Genomic DNA, 23645 nt, shown 5'->3' with positions numbered 1-23645 from the left:
GTCCTCGTCTTCAGCATCATTCAGGAAACGTTAAGACGCTTATAAAAAACGTTTCCCTAGTTAGTAAGGGAGATGTGATTATATTCGTCATTCGTTGCTATCAGCTGAGATCACAATGCAATTGCGTAGTGAAAATATGAAATGTTCATGAGCTGTACCTGATTTCATCAAGTTCTGTCGAAATTGGAACAGCTATTGATGACCAACACTAAATGGAAAGCCGGGCTGAGTGGCTCAGACGGTTGAGGCGCTGGCCTTGTGACCCCAACTTGTCAGGTTCGATCCTGGCTCAGTACGGTGGTATTTGAAGGTGCTCAAATACGTCAGCCTCGTGTCGGTAGATTTACCGGCATGTGAAAGAACTCCTGCGAAACTAAATTCAGTCATCTCGGCGTCTCCCAAAACCGTAAAGATAGTTAGTGGGACGTAAAAACAAATTACATTATTACTAAATGGAAAATGAATACTAAATGTTGTACTTTGTGCCTGGTTGTTCTGACACGAATGAAAATTATGTCAGTTAATTTGGTGTCGATGAGTGATACCAGCACTATACGAAGAATCAGCTTCAGACATTGTATACCTCGTCCTGTACTACTGTCTTTCGTAATAAAATATAATTTTTCGTGATTTGCATACGTTCATTACAAACTTTGCCAATAAACATGCGTAGTTCTACTATTAGGAAGGTGATAAGCAGCATTTAGAACAGTGTGTAGGAAATGTTATCGTTAAGCCGTTCTAAAAGCAGAGAATTTCATCCTTTAATTGCAGATGAACCTCCCTGTATTAACGAGCTAAGAAATCACTATGATATTTTACTATTTCCCTTCGGTGTCTTAATTTTCTGCCAATCACTTCTATGTGTCAGGAAACGGTGAAGGAGCCGTAATGCTCTCAGTTGTAAAGTGTTAATAACAAGAAGAAGAAAAAGAGTCAGTATCCTTGGCTGGATTGTCAGCATTCAGAGCCTTCCGTTCAAAGAGCCCTACTCATTGTCTATTAATCTTATGCTGTCATCTGGTTTACAGTCTTAATGGTTCTTTTTCGTTTCTTAGTTATTCTGATTCCCTTACACGCTCTGGGAGTCACCTGTTCGTGATATTTGATATGTACAAATATTCTATGCAAAGAAAATACTTTTTGGATTTCGTTACTTGTGTGCTTTCAACAAAGTGAAATAAATTCATGATTCCATCTATCCATCTCACCTCCTGCATTCTTCTATAAAACCGCGTTTCAAAAGCTTCAATTCTCCTTCTTTCTAACTTAGTTACTGTCCGTGTTTCACTTCCATACAATGATACGCTCTAGACAAAAGTCTTCAAAATCATCATTCTAATTTCTATATCAATGTTCCATGTGAATAAATTACTTTTCTTAAGAAATAATTCCCTTACTTGTGCTGTTCTGCATTTTATGTCCTCCTTACCTCTTGCGATCGTTAGTTGTGCTACTACCCAAGTAACACTACTCATCTACTGTACTTCCTTTATGACTTCATTTCCTAATCTAATATTTCCAGCATCATCGAATTCGCTCGACTGCACTCCATTACTTTTGTTTTGGATTTACTTATTTTCACCTTATACAACTCCCCGAAGACTATGTCCATAACATTCAACCCATATCTTCTGCGGACTCAGATAAATTAACCATAGGATCTGAAGATCTCAGTGTTTTAATTACCTGTCCTTGGATTGTGATTCCCTTTCTAAATTCCTGTTTGACGTCATTTGCCGCCTGTATTATATAAACAGGAGACAAACTGCAGCCTTATCACACTGCCTTTTGGTTTCCTGACGGCCTCGCGGTGTAGGAGTAGCGTGCGCGCCTCTTACCCGGAGGCCCAGGGTTCAATTCTCGGCCAGGTCGGGGATTTTTACCTGCATCTGAGGGCTGGTTCGAGGTCTACTCATCCTACGTGATTACATTTGAACAGATATCTGATGTTGATATGGTGGCCGCGGTCTAGAAAGCCAAGAATAACGGCCGAGAAGATACGTTGTGCTGACAACACGATATCTCGTATTCTTCAGGCCTTCGGGTTGATCAGAGATAGCTTGGTAGGCCATGGCCCTTTGGGACTCTTGCGTCGTGAGGTTTGGGTTTTTGAATTGCTGCTTCTTTTTCGTAGCCCTCCATTCTTATCCTTGCAGACTGATTTTTATACACATTGTAAGTAATACTTCTTTCTCGCCATATGATTCCGATCGCCTTTCAAATCTCAAATAGCTTAGTCCAATCAGCATAACTGAATTTCCCTTTTTAGATCTACGAATGCTACGTACACGGGCTTGTCCTTCTTAATGCCATCCTCTAAGATCAGACGTTAAGTCAGGATTTCTTCATGTGTTCTTAGAATATTCTTCTGAAGCGAAACTAATCTTTTCACAACTCCACTTCAACTTGTCTTTCTATTCTTCTGTAAATAATACGTGTTGAAATTGTGCAAGCGTTAGGTAATAAACTAATAGTGCGATATTTTTCATGCTTTTCAGCAACTACTTTCTTGGGAATAGAAAAAACAACATTTTGTCTAAAATCGGATGGCATTTCTTATGTATCATACATCTTAGACATTAAATGGAATAACGTCGCCATGTCGGTTTGTTCTAAGTCAATCAATCAATCAATCAATCAATCAATCAATCAATCAATCAATCAATCAATCAATCAATCAATCAATCAATCAATCAATCAATCACTCAATCATTACTGATCTGCATTTAGCACAGTCGCCCAGTGGTAGATTCCCGATCTGTTGTTTCCCTAGCCTTTTCTTGAATGATTTCAAAGAAATTGGAAATTTATTGAACGTCTCCCTTGGTACGTTTTTCCAATCCCTAATTCCCCTTCCCGTCGCCATAAGACCTAGCTGTGTCGGTGCGACGTAAAGCCCCTAGCAAAAAAAAAAAAAAAAAAAAAAAAAAAAAAAAAAAAATTCCCCTTCCTGTAAACGAATATTTTCCCCAATTTGTCCTCTTGAATTCCAACTTTATCTTCATATTTTGATCTTTCCTACGTTTAAAGACACCACTCAAACGTACTCCACGCCATCTGCCCACTGACAGCTCGGAACATACCCCTTAGTCGAGCAGTTCGTCAAACCCAAGTGTCTTGTTCCTGTTCAAGCTTTTCAAAGCTTTGTTGAATTCTGACCTCAAAATGTAGTCTCCAGTGTGTCATCAGCAACAATATTTCTCATTAAAATGTTGAATATGTTCCTTCCATCTTCCTGCCTTGTATTCCTTCTCTAGAAGTGGTTTCCTATCTGAGCTGTTAATATTCATACACCTAGTTTTCCTTTCTCCGAAGGTTTCCTTGATTTTACTATGTGCAACATCTATCTTTCCTTACAGCCGTACAACCTTCAACATGCTCGCACCTGTCTTTCAGCTATTCTTCCTTGGCTGTCCTGCACTTTATATCGACTTCATTCATTAATCGCCTGTATTATTTTCTGTCCTAATATTTTGCATTCTTATAGTTTTGCAGTTTATGAATCACATTTAGTATCTCCCGAATGAATCACAAGCATACATATAGTGTATCGTATTGCATTGTGATCATTTAGGAAGTGGTATTTTGTTGGTGTGCAGGAAAAGAAAAACAAATTAAAATAGTTACAAGCTAAGCGTTGTCACATGCCTTATACACTTTAAAATAATGTGTACGATTGTGAAGTGTAGTTTCTAAGAATACATCAATAACCACCCACATCGAGAGTCAATAGCAGTATTATGCAGCTTACATGTTTGTATTTCTTTTCTACCACTGATATTTCATTTGAAAATGTTCCCATGCTCCAGCCATGGGTCGGTAGATTTACCGGCACTTAAATAAATTTCCGGAACCTCAGCGTCTTTGAAAACTATAAAAATTAGCTACTGTGACCTAAAACTAGTATATTATTATTATTATTATTATTATTATTATTATTATTATTATTATTATTATTATTATTATAACCGGGCGAGTTGGCCGTGTGGTTAGGGGCGTGCAGCTGTGAGCTTGCATCCGGGAGATAGTGGGTTCGAATCCCACTGTCTCGACAGCTCTGAAGATGGTTTTCCATGGTTTCCCATTTTCATACCAGGCAAATGCTAGGCTGTACCTTAATTAAGGCCACGGGCGCTTCCTTCCCACTCCTAGTCCTTTCCTATTCCATCGTCGCCATAAGACCTATCTGTGTCGGTGCGACGAGAATCAAATTGTAAATATATATATGTTTAATTCCGAAGTGTACACTGTACATTCAATGTATTTTCTGAAATTTAAGGAGGTTTCCTTTCATGGATAGGCCTATAGAATATCTGTTCTTGTTGCAGGTGCGTGCTATTGCTGGTGCATGCGGCCGCTACACAACACAAGGATAAGTTCATCTCGGTCATGAGCGCTGCCGAGAGCGGTACCACCACTGGAGATGTGAGGCGTCAAGGAATTTTCGGTGAGCAAGATGTCCCGCTAAAACCATATTAAAAACAGTGCCACATCAGCATGAGTTAGTCGTTTAAAATTATTTGGAACAGTAACTTTGAGTTTAGATGGTCACTTTTGCTAGATATGACTTGTACAGCCGCTCAGAAAAAGAGCGGTGACGTGGTATTGTATGCTCGTCACATTTAATATTTTATCAGACTTAATTTTAATTATCATGAAAGCATAATTCACTTCCGATGTAGGTACAAACCCTATGGATACCCACAAGAAACATTGCTATGGATTGGGCTGTTTCTCAGTAAAATTACCTGCGAGGAACTTATACATTACCATGCGCTCATTCCTTTGAGCGACTCTATGTTTGAAGAACACCCTCTCTCGCACTACTTGCACTCTGTTTGGATTATCACACAGCTAGCATTTATTATTTCAATGTTTCCTGTTCGTAGTCATTTGGGAACTATCTAGGTAAAACTAAAGGGAGGGTGTGGAACATTGTATTATTATTATTATTATTATTATTATTATTATTATTATTATTATTATTATTATTATTATTATGTAAGCATTCTTAAAACAGATTGAAATACACATTTTATTTCCATTTTCTATTTATTTATTTATTTATTTATTTATTTATTTATTTATTTATTTATTTATTTACTTCAATGGACTTCTTGGCATACACATATCCTGCTAAATTTTTAAGCAAAAATATTATCAAAACATAGCAACGGAAGAAAAACAAAGTAGTAGACAACATTTTATTATTAGGTTATCGGAACACTTTCTAATTAACTAATAGCGTCAGTCCTTCCTTTTGCATCTCTACTACTTATTTAACGTCGCACTAATATAGCGAAGGTTTTGGACGACGGAAAGATGGGAAAGGGCTAGGTTGGGGAAAGTAGCGGCCGTGGCCCTAATTAAGGGACAGCCTCATGTGTAAATGGGAAATCACGGAAAACCATCTTCAGGGCTGCTGACGGTAGGATTCGAACCCAATATCTCCCGAATGCAAGTTCACAACTGCACGGCCAACGTTCTCGGTACTGATTATCTCAGATGGTACGGTAGATCGCTGGCCTTTTTTGTCAAGTTGGCGGGCTCGATCGCAGCTCTGTCCGATGTTATTTGAAGATGCTCAAGAACGTCATTCTCGTGTCGGTACCTTAACCGGCACGTTAAAGAACAGTTGCAGGACAAAATTCCTGCATCCTAGCGTTTCTTTTGCTAAGGGCTTTACGTCGCCCCGACACAGATAGGTCTTATGGCGACGATGGGATAGGAAAGGCCTAGGAGTTGGAAGGAAGCGGCCGTGGCCTTAATTAAGGTACAGCCCCAGCATTTGCCTGGTGTGAAAATGGGAAACCACGGAAAACCATTTTCAGGGCTGCCGATAGTGGGATTCGAACCTACTATCTCGCGGATGCAAGCTCACAGCCGCGCGCCTCTACGCGCACGGCCAACTCGCCCGGTCCTAGCGTTTCTGAAAACCGTAAAATTATTAGTGCGACGTCAAGTTAATAATAGTAAGTTATTGTTAATGTTCCTTTCGCGAACTGACAGAGTGTGGATGTGGTAAGAGATGTTACTCCATGTCTTGGACTTAGGGTATTTGAAGGCTTTAAGATCAATGCGCGGTTTAGGGGTGGAGAAGCTGCCTCTTACCCGGGGGCACGGGTTCGATTCCTGGACAGTTAAGGGAGGCCTGGTTTGAGGTTTATTCAGCCTATGTGTGAAGAGGTGCTATCTGGCGGTGATATAACAACCCCAGTCTAGAAAGGCAAGTATAACGGCCGAGGGGATTCGCCGCACTAACTACGTGACACCTCGTAATCTGCAGACCTTATGGGTTGAACAGTGATCGCTTTGTAGGTGAAGATCCATCAGGGCTGTTGTAGCATGAGGTGTGTTTAAGAGTGTTAAGAATAAAACTGAATGGCTATTACTAGGATCAGGTGAATTTTATTCAGGGGTGTTAGACTGAGAAGCACACTCTCAGATTCTCAGCCGTAATGTTCTACAAAATAAATTCAACTGTTACAATTAGTTGAACTTGTCACAATGTCTAGCAATTCAAAATGTGTTTGCACGCTCAGGAAATAAGCTTTGGTTTCTTGTCTGTAATATTTAATACGTGTTTGTATTATCTGTATCAGTTCCTCATAAGCCAGTATCCAAAACACACACTCGAATTTAACTCGTGTAAATGTAAAGGCCATGAAATTAACTCCTGCCTATGAAATAAAAGTCAGGTCCCCTATACGTGTGTGTGGGCTGCTTTTATAGTCAGTATAGTCAGTAGCCCTAGATATGGTAGTCATTTCCAGAAACTCGTTGTAGGATATGAGATAATAATAATAATAATAATAATAATAATAATAATACACTGACTGACAGAGCAAATGCAACACCAAGAAGGAGTGGTCAGAACTTTATGCCAATTGCAGGGTAGACTGACGTCACTGAGGTATGCTCATGATGTGAAATGCGCCGCTGTGCTGCGCACGTAGCGAACGATAAATGGGACACGGCGTTGGCGAATGGCCCACTTCGTACCGTGATTTCTCAGCCGACAGTCATTGTAGAACGTGTTGTCGTGTGCCACAGGACACGTATATAGCTAAGAATGCCAGGCCGCCGTCAACGGAGGCATTTCCAGCAGACAGACGACTTTACGAGGGGTATGGTGATCGGGCTGAGAAGGGCAGGTTGGTCGCTTCGTCAAATCGCAGCCGATACCCATAGGGATGTGTCCACGGTGCAGCGCCTGTGGCGAAGATGGTTGGCGCAGGGACATGTGGCACGTGCGAGGGGTCCAGGCGCAGCCCGAGTGACGTCAGCACGCGAGGATCGGCGCATCCGCCGCCAAGCGGTGGCAGCCCCGCACGCCACGTCAACCGCCATTCTTCAGCATGTGCAAGACACCCTGGCTATTCCAATGTCGACCAGAACAATTTCCCATCGATTGGTTGAAGGAGGCCTGCACTCCCGGCATCCGCTCAGAAGACTACCATTGACTCCACAGCATACACGTGCACGCCTGGCATGGTGCCAGGCTAGAGCGACTTGGATGAGGGAATGGCGGAACGTCGTGTTCTCCGATGAGTCACGCTTCTGTTCTGTCAGTGATAGTCACCGCAGACGAGTGTGGCGTCGGCGTGGAGAAAGGTCAAATCCGGCAGTAACTGTGGAGCGCCCTACCGCTAGACAACGCGGCATCATGGTTTGGGGCGCTATTGCGTATGATTCCACGTCACCTCTAGTGCGTATTCAAGGCACGTTAAATGCCCACCGCTACGTGCAACATGTGCTGCGGCCGGTGGCACTCCCGTACCTTCAGGGGCTTCCCAATGTTCTGTTTCAGGAGGATAATGCCCGCCCACACACTGCTCGCATCTCCCAACAGGCTCTACGAGGTGTACAGATGCTTCCGTGGCCAGCGTACTCTCCGGATCTCTCACCAATCGAACACGTGTGGGATCTCATTGGACGCCGTTTGCAAACTCTGCCCCAGCCTCGTACGGACGACCAACTGTGGCAAATGGTTGACAGAGAATGGAGAACCATCCCTCAGGACACCATCCGCGCTCTTATTGACTCTGTACCTCGACGTGTTTCTGCGTGCATCGCCGCTCGCGGTGGTCCTACATCCTACTGAGTCGATGCCGTGCGCATTGTGTAACCTGCATATCGATTTGAAATAAACATCAATTATTCGTCCGTGCCGTCTCTGTTTTTTCCCCAACTTTCATCCCTTTCGAACCACTCCTCCTTGGTGTTGCATTTGCTCTGTCAGTCAGTTTAATAATAATAATAATAATAATAATAATAATAATAATAATGATAATTTTGTGTGGCTATTTCTAGTCGGGTGCAGCCCTTATAAGGCAGACACTCCGATGAGGGTGGGCGGCATCTGCCATGTTTAGGTAACTGTGTGTTATAGTGGTGGAGGATAGTGTTATGTGTGGTGTGTGAGTTGCAGGGATGTTGTAAACAGCACAAACACCCAGCCCCAGGGCAATTGGAATTAACCAACGAAGGTCAAAATCCCTGACCCGGCCGGGAATCGAACCTAGGACCCTCTGAACCGAAGGCCAATACGCTGACCATTCTGCCAACGATTCGGACATGAGATTATAGGGAACGGTTCAGTGTAGAATCATCAGTCTAAAAGTGATTGGGTCACAAAAAGCATATCTATAAACCATAAGGGTATAAGGGAATCCAATATACACAGTACAGTTCCAAAGAGGCATAATATAGTAGGACATTAACGAGTAAGGGCGGTAGCTTCTTTAGTATGAGCTGGAGCCATAATCGGAAAATTTAGAAGTACGGTAGGCCTATATACGGGTATGCTTCGTTATAAGTAACCCGATTATGATCGCACTATTTCCTTGTATAAAAGTTCTGCCTTGTGGCAATGTTGGTGCTTGGCTAGTATTTCATCAAATAACATCTTGTATCAGAAACCAGCCTCGTAATGTAAACTCACATTTTCTGCCTTTTACCTGGACGCCCCGGCTTGGTTTTCCGACTTCTCCAAGTGATTTGATTCTGTACTGAAGGCTGAGATGAACTGAGGAGCTGTCTGATGTGTGAGGCAGCTATCCAGATCAAGAAAGACAAATCATATGGCTGAAGATATCACTCTTGTTACCCTCCATTTTCTGCTGTTCATCTGGCTGGAGGTCAGTCGTCCCAGCAGATTGAAGTCTTTATGGGGCTATATGTTCTTATGACACGCCAGTATGATAGTTTTCTACATTTTTAAGATTCTAGGTGGTTAATGTACTCTATATTTATTTTGAATGTCAGGTTTCCAAACATGGAGAACTAATGTATTCGTCTCTTCAGATTTTAATGCAACATAGGACGTGCTAAATTTCTCTCAGCTATACATATGAATACCATCTGAGGTCGTGAATAAGGACGCATGTAAGGAGACAGCTCGCAAGAAAAGATGAGCGGGGAATGCAAGTCATAAAACATAGCGATTTGCTGTATTACGATAACATTTTCTACTCGGTATGGAACTACAGTCGAACACTATTCGTGGGTTCATATCCCACCGTCGGCAACCCTGAAGATGATTTTCCATGGTATTCTGTTTTCATATCAGGAGAATGCTTGGACTGTACCTTAAATAAGGCCTCGACCACTACTTCTAGCCCTTTTCCCATCCCTCCGTTGCCTAAAACCTTCCATGTGTTAGTGCGACGTTAAACAAGTACAAATAAACTTTATTCGTTAACATTTCTGTTGACAACGTTCCATTGTAAGCTTTTAAAATCAACTGAAAATTTCGCTGGGAAAATAGTAGGATACATAATACATCGATTCCCCTTGCTGTATGGCAATATAACAATTGCTGGAGAAGCCAGAAAATGTACATACTAACCACTATGGCAAGGATTATTTCACAGTCTGCTTCAGTGATGCAGAGTTCTTTTTCAGAATACTATTTCTGAAACAAAGTGCTCTGCATTTCATTGAAGACAATTCGGAGAGACGTAAACTTATAACATCTTTTAGACCATGTCTTGACAAGCTGTATATTCTTTGTCTTGTTCATCAGGACTGGACATTTGAAGTTAACATTCTGCAAGCGCGATGTTTTCGAGTATTATTCTGGTTTCATTTAATCAAGATGGTTAATTGTCTAAGTAAATCAGAGGTAGAACGTCCGACATCGTTAAAAGGTCGTGGGTTCGATCCAGACAATACAGTTGATTTTCATATCAGAATGGTTGTTATGTTAAAGGGCGTATAGTGGTTCAGCGTTCACCGGACAAATTAAACCAGTTAATACTAGAAACCGCCCAGGAGGATTCCTATTTTACTGCTATGCAATGAGAATGAAGTCTGTTCGTGTAGGCCTAATGCCTAAATTGCACTACTTAATAAGATTATCTACCCGCCGATAGTTGAGGCTATTATTACGAGGATTGGGGCAAACGTTATGGCAACTATTTTTCTTCTTGTAGATATGTGAACGGATCACAAACGTGTATGTGTCGTGTGGAAGTTCTGCAGGCATAGTGTGTATGCAGAACAACAGATGGCTCTGTGATAGCACAGCGAGGGCTGTGAAATCAGCCAGTTGGTGAATGTCGTGCGAGATGGAAGTAACCCGTGTTGAACAACGCGCTTACATCAAAATAGCCGTTCTCCGAGGGAGCAATGCGATAGAATGTCACAGCAAATTAGTGGAAGCCCTTGGGAATAATGCCCTACCATACCGTACAGTAGCACGGTGGGTAGAAAAGTTTCAGCAAGGACGGGTGTCAACCAGTGATGAGGAACGTTCGGGACGACCTGTCATTGTGCGGACCGACGTGGCACCTGCCGTCATCGAGCAGCTCTTGGATGAAGACAGACGATGGACGCTACTGGAGTTAGAGAGGGCAAGCGGCATCGAGAAACACACCGTCCATAGGATATTGCGTAATGAGCTGCAACTGCGCAAAATCCCATCGCGGTGGCTACCGCATGCACTGACGGAATTTCAAAGGTGGGTGCGCTATGCAATATGCTCCAACCACCTTGCAAGCTGGCAACAGGACGGCGATCAATTCGTGTCACAAATAATCGCCATCGATGAATTTTGGGCCAGGGCATACGAACCAGAACTGAAACGACAGTCCGCGGAGTGGCGACATGCTGGATCACAAAGGAGGCAGAAGGTCCGTCAGAATCCTTCCCCAGTCAAATTGATGGTGATCGTCGCGTATGACGTCAGGGGTGTCATTGTTTGCCACTTTGTTCCACATGGCATAACAGTGACCGCACAGTACTACAGGGACTTCCTGGTGCCACAGGTACGACGTGGCGTTCGGAAGAAACGTCCGGATCTTATGGACAATACAATAATCTTGCACGACAATGCAAAAACACATAAAGCAGAGTGTGTAGGGCAGCTACTGCGACGTTGGGGATGGGAAGAATTGGAGCACCCTCCGCACTCTCCCGACATTCCCGATATTTCGCCCTGTGACTTTGATCTCATTCCAGAGATTAATGAACCATTACGTGGTAGGCGATTTGCAACACGAGAGGACATTGCTAATGCTGTACGCCAACAGGTGACCCGATTCACACATGGTGCGGCAAATGCTGAGGCAGATGGTATTCAGCGCCTCCCACATCGTTGGCAGCGTGTGGTGTCAGTAGCAGGGGCTACTTTAAGGGTCTTTAGGCCCAGGTTTGTCATGTCAACTTTATGTGTACTGTGTTGCGATTCTTCTGCACCGGGAAGGCCAAATTTCCCTGTATAGTACCTAATAAATTAGTGTGTTACGATATTTCAGATTTATTCGTTGTCCACACATGTAGTTAACACCTTGTCCTTTCGTCTGTATATGTCACATTTTCCAACCGGACTGGTATCTTCAAGAAAAAATAGTTGCCATCACTTTTTCCCCAACCCTCGTACTATCATGTTGTTGTTGTTGTTGTTATTATTATTATTATTATTATTATTATTATTATTATTATTATTATTATTATTATTATTATTATTATTATTATTATTATTATTATTATAGACTATCAAATGTATGATGACATTTTTATCTTGGTTGAAGTTTCGTAGTTGAAAAGTGGGGATGGCTAAATGGTTTTCTATGAGAGACTCGTGCGAAAGTCGGAAATAATTGCCGATTTGTTTAAATTTGTCTGAGTAACATCCCACTTGCCTCTTCGCAGAATTTTTGGACGATCTATATGGAAGATATGTAATACTGATTAAATGATATTCCACGGTATTGAAAGTTTACAACTCTAACTTACAGTGCTCCACTTCATACACAGGGAGTTTGGTTATTGGCAAGGCTCTGAATAGATATTACGTCAAAATAATGTATTTCAAAAATAAAAGAAATGAAGTTGAAAGTTTTGTGCTTGTAGCTCAGGTAGTCTTTAATGATGAAAGACGTAGTGCCCTGCTGACTTTATATTACAGTATTTTTCAGTGTGAAAACGTTCGTTTCTTGTACGTAGAACGTTTTCATACGCCTTACACATGCACAGTACCTGAAACTGCAGTGCAGTGATGATGTATTGTTATTTCTAACACATTACAGCCGGCCCCGCGGTGTAGGGGTAGCGTGCTTACCTCTTACCCGGAGGCACCGGGTTCGATTCCCGGCCAGGCCAGGGACTTTTACCTGGACCTGAGGGCTGGTTCGAGGTCCACTCAGCCTACGTGATTAGAATTGAGGAGCTATCTGACGGTGAGATAGCGGCCCCGGTCTAGAAAGCCAAGAATAACGGCCGAGAGGATTAGTCGTGCTGACCACACGACACCTCGTAATCTGAAGGCCTTCGGGATGAGCAGCGGTCGCTTGGTACGCCAAGGCCCTTCAAGGGCTCTAGTGCCATGGGGTTTGGTTTGGTTTGTTTTCTTACACATTAACATGTACACTACCTGGAGCCGCAGTGAGGTGATATGTACAATCGCACGCAGTGATGTACTTAGAATTGCTTCTTGCCAGACTGAGTACTTCAGGTGGTAGAGCGCTTGCCTTCTAGCTCAACTAGATGGGTTCGACTGCGGCTAGGTCAGGTATTTGAAAGCACTCAAATACGTCAGTTTCGTGTCGGCATATTTACTGGCACGTCAAAGAACGCCTGTGGGACAAAAATCCGGCACCTCGTTGTTTCAAAAGCCGTAGGAGTAATGTATTATTATTATTATTATTATTAGTCCGCCTCTGTGGTGTAGTGGTTAGTGTGGTTAGCTGCCATCCCCGGAGGCCCGAGTTCGATTCCCGGCTCTTTCACGAAATTTGAGCAGTGGTACGAGGGCTGGAACAGGGTCCACTAAGCCTCGGGAGGTCAAATGAGTAGAGGTGTGTTCGATTCCCACCTCAGCCATCCTGGAAGTGGTTTTCCGTGGTTTCCCACTTCTCCTCCAGGCAAATGCCGGAATGGTAACTAACTTAAGGCCACGGCCGCTTCCTTCCCTCTTCCTTGTCTATACCTTCCAACCTTCCCATCCCCCCACCAAGGCCCCTGTTCAGCATAGAAGGTGATGCAGCCTGGGCGAGGTACTGGTCATTCTCCCTAGTTGTATCCCCCTGACCAATCCTCCAAGGCGTATCTTCACACCATTCACCACAGTGACTGACTGATTGCCGGGCCGAGTGGCTCAGACGCTTGAAGCGCTGCCCTTCTGACCCGAACTTGGCAGGTTCGATCCTGGCTCAGTCCGGTGGTATTTGAAAGTACTGAAATACGTCAGCCTCGTGTCACGTAAAATAACTCCTCCGGGACAAAATTCCGGCTCCTCGGCCTCTCCGAAAACCGTCAAAAGTAGTTCTTGGGACGTAAAACCGATAACATTATTATTATTACGAGGGCTGCAAATAAAGTAGTAGCAATATTGATAGAACGTAATAAAATAGTAAGTACAATTATATTACATTCGTTCATTGTAGTCACAAGTAAAATCTTTTGCCAAATGTACGGGGGCCGTTGGGGACCGTTGGCAAAGCGTTCTCTGTTGATGCTCTATTGCGCGGAGTACAGATGCCACATCAAGAAATCGGTGGGCTCGGAGGGGTTCCTTCAACTTTGGAAGCAGGTCGAAGTCACAAGGACTCGTGTGGTGAGTACGGAAGGTGTTCCAAAGCCTGCATGAAACGCCTTGACCTATCTTGCAGCTGTCCTATACGGTAATGCATTCTCGCCACAGGCTTCACATAATCCTCGATAGCATTCTGATGCATTTTTGCCATGGGCAACCTCGATTTTAATCCACGAACGCTGATCCACTTTTGGAAACTTGCTTTAGCGTGATTAAATCGACATTCTTCACTTCAACGCCACACAGCAACAACACTCCCAACCGGATGCCCGTCAAATGAACACTACAACAGCGTCACCTGACCGCTCCCATATCCTATTTGCACATGACCGATCTCCTGCGAATGTCTGGACTACGTTGCCACTGCTTCTTATACAACCCTCGTATTAGTGACTGCATTAGGAATGGTGTTACTAATATGGCTCATGCCGCAGTCAGTTGGATTGACATAAGGTGTTGAAAGCAAGAAACTTCTTTATAAGACAAAGTGCATTTTTAACACTGTATCTCACCAGATATGGATCAACGCTTAAGTTTATCTACCAGTATATCATCTTACTGTCCGCGTGCGAGTGTGTTCAATAATTCAACCCACTCTAAATAGGTCTTCCCCATATTCTATATCAAAATGTCCTAAACTATTATATTATATTCATGTACAGTATTTCCATCAGTGAAACGTTCATAGGTAGACATAGAGCATGAAATTATAGCGTACTGTATAAGGTTGCCTCACATAAATCAACAAACATAATCCCTACAGAGTACATTTTTACGCGCCCTTTGAAGATATGAGGGAATATAGGGAATTCTGATTTTATTCCAGGCAAATGAACCGAATTCGGAAGATATTTGGTTATTTCTGATACAAGCAAGCGTGAGAGTCATTGTCTGTAGGGAAGGAGCGAAGCTGCTGGTGCAGTTTTTAATTTAATTTAATTTAATTTAATTTAATTTAATAAACTTGACGTACAAGAGGCCAGAGTTGTCCCGAATTGCTCCTACACAGACACATATATTACATAATAATAATAATAATAATAATAATAATAATAATAATAATAATAATAATAATAATAATAATAATAATAATAATAATTACAGCATTAGGTCGTGTACACAGACTACAAACTATCATAACTGTACTAAAATAATTAAGGATGTAAATTAATGAACTACGTGTTAGGTAATATTTGCATTACATTTGTGTAAGATTAGAAACTAATTTAATAAATGTTATATTTAATTTTACTTATGCAGAAGATTTATATTACAGTAGACATACACTTGAAATACTATTGTTCCCGTAATACTGTTCATTAAAAAGTACAAATTTAATTGAGATCCAGACAGACCGTTTTTTCTCATGGCAGAGTTAGACATATTGCAGATCCTGTAGACCAGAGGTGCTCACGCTGGGCATTCCTTCCCGCGGACACCCAGCACTGGAAGTGGGCGGGCTGACAGGAGACGAGCGTATGGTATTCAACCACAGTGACGTTGTTACGTCACAAGCCATGAAGGTTGGGCGAAGACCTCCCAGTCACTTTCGATCACTGCTGCGATACCAAAGTTTAAAACGGAGACAGACAATAATGAAAGAAAAGAGGGCAGAAATCCACGTCCTTTTCAATCTATATTGTAAGGAATAAGTTATTTACCGCATATACATTGCAGTTTAGGTATTTTTACCGGATACAATAAAGAGTTAGGAGTACAACCTCAAACATTTTTATAATGTACGTAATGAATTACAATTTTCAATATTACATTTTATGAGGTGATTTAGAAACAGTTGTGATATCATACGGAGTTAAGGTGGATAAGCTGTGGCTTTGGGTTTAAATTATCTGAGTAACTTACCAGCAATCCAATCATACTTACCGGGAATAACATCAGTGAGGTTTTAAAGGGACGCTGTACATCTATCTGGTAGATACATTTGCATTGTTGTTGTACTTTAATCTTGGATAATAAATATCTATGTTCTCACTCGTGATGAAACTCCCTCTCGCTATTTAGAGGCTACTATTGTCATCGGACGCCTGTTCAATTTTAAATACTTTTTCACAAATTCAGTTAACAAGGAATCACACAACATAACAACACTGTGAAAAATCATTACTGCGTTAAGTAATTATATTACTTTTTGTTTAATGACTAACAGGAAATTTAGTTTCTTTTGATGGTCCCTAACCCGTTAGAGGAGAGATCCTGACTTGGACTATGTGTAAGTAGGGTAGCATCCTGCTTCATGAATTTACCGAGCTCAGAACATTTTAAGCAAGCCTCGGACCTATGAGAGTAACGGAGTCCCACTCCCATTTGACAGGCGAGGGATTTCTTGGAAACAACTTGGCGAACGAAAAAGAATCCGATAGGGAGCTATCAATATTAATGGGGCTTATGGAAGAAAGTAGAACTGGCTGTCTCAGCAGAGAGGATGCATCTGGATGTGCTAGGAGTAAGTGATATTTGGGTAAGGAGAGATAACAAGGAACATATAGGAGATTATGAAGTGTACGTAACGGATGTTAAAAACAGAAGGACAGAGTGTGGGGTGGGGCTGTTCATCAGGAATACAATTACGCACAACATAGATTCTCTTAGGCACGTAAATGAGCGAATGATGTGGGTAGATTTGGCAGTTGGAGAAATTGAGACGAGAATTGTCTCAGTGTATTCACCATATGAGGATGCAGATGACAATTTTTATCAAGCACTGAGTGACATCGTAGTCAGGGTCAACAGCAAGGATAATAGTGCTAATGGGCGATTTCAGTGCGAGAGTTGGAAATAGAACTGAAGGATACGAAAGGGTGATTGGTAAATGTGGGGAAGATATGGAAGCTGAGAGGAATGGAAAGCGTTTGCTGGACTTCTGTGCTAGTAAGGGTTTAGCAGTTACGAATACATTCTTCAAGCATAAGGCTATTCACCGCTACACATGGGAGGCTAGGGGTACCAGATCCATAATGGACTATATCTTAACCAACTTCGAATTCAGAAAATATGTTAGGAATGTACAGGTTTTCCGAGGATTTTTCGGTGATACAGAACATTACCTGATCGGTAGTGAAATAAGTGTATCTCGGCCTAGGATAGAGAAAGTGAAAGCTGTCTGCAGACGAATAAGGATAAAAAGTCTCCACGACGAGGAAATTAGACAGAAGTGCATGGGTATGATTAAGGAGAAGTTCCGAACAGCGGATGGTAAGCAGGTTCAGGATATAGAAAGAGAATGGGTGGCATACAGGGATGCTATAGTAGAAACAGCAAGGAATTACTTGGGAACAACTGTGTGTGAAGATAGGAAAAAGAGAACATCTTGGTGGAATGATGAAGTGAGAGCAGCTTTTAAACGTAAGAAGAAAGCTTATCAGGAATTGTTACAAACAATGGCTGGTGCAGACAGGGAATTGTACATAGATGAAAGAAACATAGCCAAACAAGTAGTTATTGAATCCAGAAAGAAGATGCAGGAAGCTTTTGGTAATAACCTGGAATGTCAAGCACCAGGGAAACCTTTCCGCATGGAACGAGTTATTAGTTCCCATGGAGGATCTAGTGCCTACTAGGCAACAGGACACATGCTGAACCTAGATGACTGATATTCTAATCGTTTTTTCAGAACATACTAATGAACATGTCCCTTGAATCTGAACTTCCTATCTTTAGTCTTTCAAGGTGTACTTTTTTGTTATGAACTTGGGTGTATTTATGTGAAACTGGAAATACTGTCATTCCCATCCAAGGAATTGTAAATCGTAGATTGTACGCTTAAACCGTGTACCCTTGTAGATTGTAACAAAAATTGTAACGAGTCAGTTTTCTTTGAATGAATAACGAAATGGACAGTGTTTTCTGTAATTCAGGTAAAAACATAATTGATCCCAGGGAATCACTGGACATGTGGACGGAATATTTTGAAAATCTTCTCAACGTAAAAGGAAACCTTCCTGGTGGCGTCACGAACAACCGAGCTCATGGGGGGAGGAAAATGATGTTGGTAAAATTACGCTTGGGGAAGTGGAAAAGGTGGTAAATAAACTCCATTGTTATAAAGCAGCAGGAATAGATGAAATTAGACCTGAAATAGTGAAGTATAGTGGGAAGGCAGGGATGAAATAGTTTCATAGAGTAATAAGATTAGCATGAAATTTTGGTAAGGTACCTTCGGATCGGACAAAAGCAGTAATTGCACCTATATATAAGCAATGGAACACGAAGGATTGCAACAACCGTCGGGGTATCTCATTGAATAGTATTCCAGGCAAAGTATTCACTGGCATTCTGTAAGGGAGGGTGCGATCAGTTGTTGGGAGGAAGTTGGATGGAAACCAGTGTGGTTTCAGACCATAGATGGGCTGTCGGGATCAGATTTTCAGTATGCGCCAGGTAATTGAAAGATGCTACTAGAGGAATAGACAGTTGTGTTTTAAGTTCCGTAGATGTAGAGAAAGCATATGACAAGGTACCTAAGGAAAAGATGGTCGCAATACTGGGGGACTATGGGATTAAGTGTAGATTATTAAAATCAACCAAAGGCATTAAGTTGATTATTGGGCTGCAGTAAGAATTGATGGTAGAATGAGTACTTGTTTCAGGGTACTTACAGGGGTTTGACAAGGCTGTAATATTTACACTTTGTTGTTCGTAGTTTACATGGATCATCTGCTGAAGGGTATAGAGTGGCAGGGAGGAATTCATTTAGGTGTAAATATAGTAAGCAGTCTGGCCTATGCTGACGACTTGGGCTTAATGGCAGATTGTGCCGAGAACCTGCAGTCTAATATCTTGGAACATGAAAATAGGTGCAATGAGTATGGTATGAAAATTAGCCTTTCCAAAACTAAATTGATGTCAGTAGGTAAGAAATCCATGAGAATTGAATAACGGATTGGTGATACAAAGCTGGAATAGGTAGATAATTTTAAGTATTTAGGATGTGTTTTCTCCCAGGATGGTAATGTAGTGAGATTGAATCAAAGTGTAGTAAAGCTAATGCAGTGAGCTCGCAGTTGCGATCAACAGTATTCTGTAGAAAGGAAGTCAGCACCTGGACGGAACTTTCTTTACATCAGTCTGTTTTCTGACCAACTTTCCTTTATGGGAGCGAAAGCTGGGTGGACTCTGGATATCTTATTCATAAGTTAGAGGTAACAGAAATGAAAGTAGGAAGCATGATTGCTGGTAAAAACAGATAGGAACAATGCCAGGAAGGAATTCGGAATGAGGAGATAAAGTCTAAGTTAGGAATGAACTGAATGGACGAAGCTGTACGCATAAATCGGCTTCGGTGGTGGGGTCAAGTGAAGCGAATGGAGACCAAAACGACGATGGTTAGCCTTAATTTCTAACGATTTAAAGGTAAGAGGTGTAGAAATAATGAGGCCTTAGCACTAGTTGCAAATAGAGAATTGTGGCGACGTTTAGTAAATTCACAGAGGCTTGCAGACTGAACGCTGAAAAGCATAACGGTCTATAATGATGATGTATGAACACTCATGTTCATGTGAATCAGAACACCTTGAAATACGAGAGATAGGAAGTTCATTTTCACAGGACTTATGCGTGAGTATGTTTTGAAGAAATGATTAGCATTTGAACCATGTCAGCCCTCAGGTTCAAGCTCGATATTGATATATCGGCGCACCACCGCCGACTGGTAAAATGTGCCTGTGGCTCTCGTTGTCGCTATAAACCGAAGGTAATATATCAGTGTGACCTGAGCAGGCGTACAGGATGCCTCGCAGACGTATGCGAGAATCGTACCATCTAATGAGTGAGTTTGAAAGAGGGCGCATTATTGGCATGAGAGAACGTGATGCATCCATCGCGAAAGTGCTGCTCATGTGGAACGAAGTGTGTCGGCAGTACAACTAGTGTGTGCAGAAGGGTTCACCGAAGGCCGCAGAAGACGACGAGATGGGACTGGTCGCACCACCCAGACCATCCCCCGATAAGATCGACATCTCATCCGAATGGCATTGCAGGCCAGATCTGCGTCTTCCTCGGCTCTGGCGCAACAGTGTTACAGTGTAATACATCGTACACTATCAGGAGTGACAGTCCGTCTCCGTATATTATGGTCTGGGTCACCGGCGCGTCGTCCACTTCTCCCCCTACCTTTGACTAATGTGCATAAATATGTTAGACTGCAATGGTGTATGGAACAACGTCACAGGGGACAGGAAAGGCAGCAGATAGTGTTTTCGGATGAATCCAGGTTCTGTTTCTTTGAAATTGATGGCCGCATTTTGGCTCGCCGCAGACAAGGGGAGATGCATCACGTAGACTGAATTCGCACAAGACATACAGCGCCAACTCAAGGCCTTATGGTGTGGGGTGCCATTGGGTACAACCGCAAATCACAGTTGGTGCGTGTCCAGGGCACTGCGATCAGTTTTACTTACGTGAATGACATCCTGCGTCCCTTAGCCATACCCTTCTTGCACGACACCGCAGACGCCAAATTTCAGCCGGACAATGCGCGACCACATGTTGCTGCACGAACACGTGCCTTCTTGTTGTCACAGGACACTGTTGCCCTGGCCCGCCCGATCTGCGGACTTGTCGCCAATCGAAAATGTGTGGGATATGGTGAAACGACGGGTGCGACGCTGTGACCCAATCCCAACCACCAAATATGAACTGTGGAACCAGGTGAATGAAGCATGGATGGCTATCCCCAGGATGCCATTCACGCCTTATGCGCGTCGATGCCATCACGCATGGAACGAGTTATTAGTTCCCATGGAGGATCCAGTGCCTACTAGGCAACAGGACACATGCTGAACCTAGATGACTGATATTCTAATCGTTTTTTTCAGAACATACTAATGAACATGTTCTTTGAATCTGAACTTCCTATCTTTAGTCTTTCAATGTGTTCTTTGTTTTATGAACTTGGGTGTATTTATGTGAAACTGGAAATACTGTCATTCCCATCCAAGGAATTGTAAATCGTAGATTGTACGCTTAAACCGTGTACCCTTGTAGATTGTAACAAAAATTGTAACGAGTCAGTTTTCTTTGAATGAATAAATATAAGAAAATAAAACTGACTGATTATACCGAGCGCAGTATAAATCAAACCGTAATATCTTGAAAAGGTCATCATTCTTGTTGCGATTACAGAGCTTTATTTTAAATAATGTACCCATTCAACACTTGGCTGAGTAGTGGAGGAGAGCTTCGTAACCACAATCAAACGTCAGTGCTCCCTCCCTTTCCTGTAAAGGGTGTTCGCTCTCTCGCTTCACTGTGTCGTATGCTTTCTACGTAAGCTGCCGGCATTTACATCAGGCGAGCCCGGCCGCACTGGGCTAGCCTCAACGGGCGTCCTGCTGAGCACCTCTGCTGTAGACTAATGAGTGATTGTGAGAAGCTGTCCTGGAACCGCGTTTTCAAATATAACAGAATATTGAGAATCCTTGAATGGGATAGAATGTATGTATTAGTTATCAAAGTCAGTTCAGTGTGTAATAAACATTACAGTCAGCACAGAATTTGTGCACAAAATTGTCACGTTAAAATGATTTTAATTTGACTATTTCTAATGTTTTTTCTGAGCATATAACTATGGAAACTGTCTACAGATGGCAGTGCAGACCAGTACTCCAGGAATAGGTGGGAATTTGACAGCAGAAATATGAAATACATTGAAATTCCTAAGGTATTCATCAAGGTAGTTGGCGTAGCCTTTCGAAGGGATGTGCTTTTGTCATTTAAATGCCTCAACCTGAAAACCTGTTTTCGGACAGTTTTGGCTTTAGGACTCAGTAGGTTCCCCCTTAATAATATTACGGAGTATTTCATATCAATTATTTTTCTCTGATATTCTAATCTAGCTGTGCCAAAGTTACATCGATATTTCATATAATGAAGTTAGCTTACCAGTCGTTTTTGTAATCTCTCTCAATTTCTGGAATACCACGTTCTGTATTAGCCACGCCTCTTTACCTCGATTTAGGACTAAGAGTCCGCTATTTCAAGCACCTTAAGGATGATAACATTATTTCCACTTTATATACTTTCCTCGATCTCGTTTCCCGGGGCCCTCTAATGTCATTTGTCCTGTTATTCTACGTCCAAAGTGATAAGTGCCAGTGTTACCGGGCAAGTTGACCGTGCGCCTAGAGGCGCGCGGCTGTGAGCTTGCATCCGGGAGATCGTGGGTTCGAATCCCACTGTCGGCAGCCCTCAAGATGGTTTTCCGTGGTTTCCCATTTTCACATCTGGCAAATGCTGGGGCTGTACCTTAATTAAGGCCACGGCCGCTTCCTTCCAACTGCTAGGCCTTTCCTATCCCATCGTCGACATAAGACCTATCTGTGTCGGTGCGACGTAAAGCCCGTAGCAAAAATAAAGTAAATAATTAACGTTCATGGTGTTTGGGTCATCAGCCAGTAGACTGGATGGATTTAGCTGTTCTTGCCATCCTATCCTGCGATAATCTCTTCATCGCTAAGTCACTAATACGTCTATATTACTTTTTTTTGTCAAATTCATGTAGGCCTATTATCTTTTCATCGCTAAGTCACTATTACATGTTTGCCAAATTCATGCATTGACCTCCCCCTATAACTTCCTCACTGGAGAGCTGAAAAATAAACTGTATACGGTGTATATCCGGTCAGTAGAGAACGATCGCCAAGATCACCGATACGGGAATATTCGAACTTCCAGCAATTATCCCTGCTGTATTGTGAGTTACATAGAATATCAACTGGCACATGAACATTTCCTCCCTTTTAAACTGAGCGATACTAGCAGCAAGTTTACGTTCCGACTTTCAAATTAGATTATTATATATTAACTAAGTACTAACTAAAATACACTGTTTTATATCCTTTACTTCATCCTGAACTTGTAAATTTGCTCTAACCGCCGCGCCAGGAGCGTTCCTTAACTGGTGCAGTATGCAGTCCGCAGGACACAAACGTCGTGCGTGGTGCCTGCAAAACACAGCGTTCCATATTGTTTCACTATTTGTTCTTTTTCTATTAGTTCCTGGGGGTCTCCATTCCATTTACTGTACTTCCTTCAGAAACTTATTGAATCTAGTCCTGGGTATCTCATAATGTGGCATATAACTCTGTTTCTTCTTCTGGTCACATTTTTCCAAATCGTTCTTAACTCTTCTCTCACCAACTCGATTCAGTATCTCCCAGTTTGTGATTCACTTGTCTCATCTCACCTTTAAAGTTCTTCTGTGACACATTTCAAACCTTTTATCCTCCTTCCCTATGCACCAGTTATTGTTGATAGTTCACTTTCATTTAACGCCAAGGTCAACGCAGAAGTCTCAGAACCATCTGCAATAAGGTGATCGACAAACATAAATACAAACGTTATTCATTAGCTGACGGTTCTTGTAATGAGGTTTTCGAATATTAATCCTGCTTTAATAACTGTGATAGCTCATTGTATGGTGATGATGATGATGATGATGATGATGATGATGATGATGATGATGATGATGATGACAATCACAGATACACATTTATGAAGCTCACAATAAACCCAATTAAGTTAATTCTCGGGTTAGTTTTGTCTAATGGTACATAGATATGAAGACTTTGTGGAAGAATGAATCGCG

At 42.1% G+C, this 23645-nt stretch overlaps 1 protein-coding gene across 2 annotated transcripts in view; it reads left to right on the top strand.

The window, feature by feature from the left end:
* The window catches only part of LOC136864179 (hexosaminidase D), a 650818-nt gene that overhangs the window by 395866 nt on the left and 231307 nt on the right, over positions 1-23645 (top strand). For both annotated transcript variants that reach the window (XR_010859282.2, XM_067140836.2), the window contains exon 2: positions 4332-4450. Coding sequence is in view for 1 of the 2 variants with exons in the window: in XM_067140836.2 (XP_066996937.2) it covers positions 4393-4450 (58 nt within the window). In the remaining variant the exon portion in view is untranslated. The remainder of the gene's footprint in view (positions 1-4331; positions 4451-23645) is intronic.

The sequence above is a fragment of the Anabrus simplex genome, chromosome 2 (genome assembly GCF_040414725.1).
Source record: "Anabrus simplex isolate iqAnaSimp1 chromosome 2, ASM4041472v1, whole genome shotgun sequence".
Classification (NCBI taxonomy): domain Eukaryota; kingdom Metazoa; phylum Arthropoda; class Insecta; order Orthoptera; family Tettigoniidae; genus Anabrus; species Anabrus simplex.
This window is presented reverse-complemented; position numbering and strand designations above follow the sequence as displayed.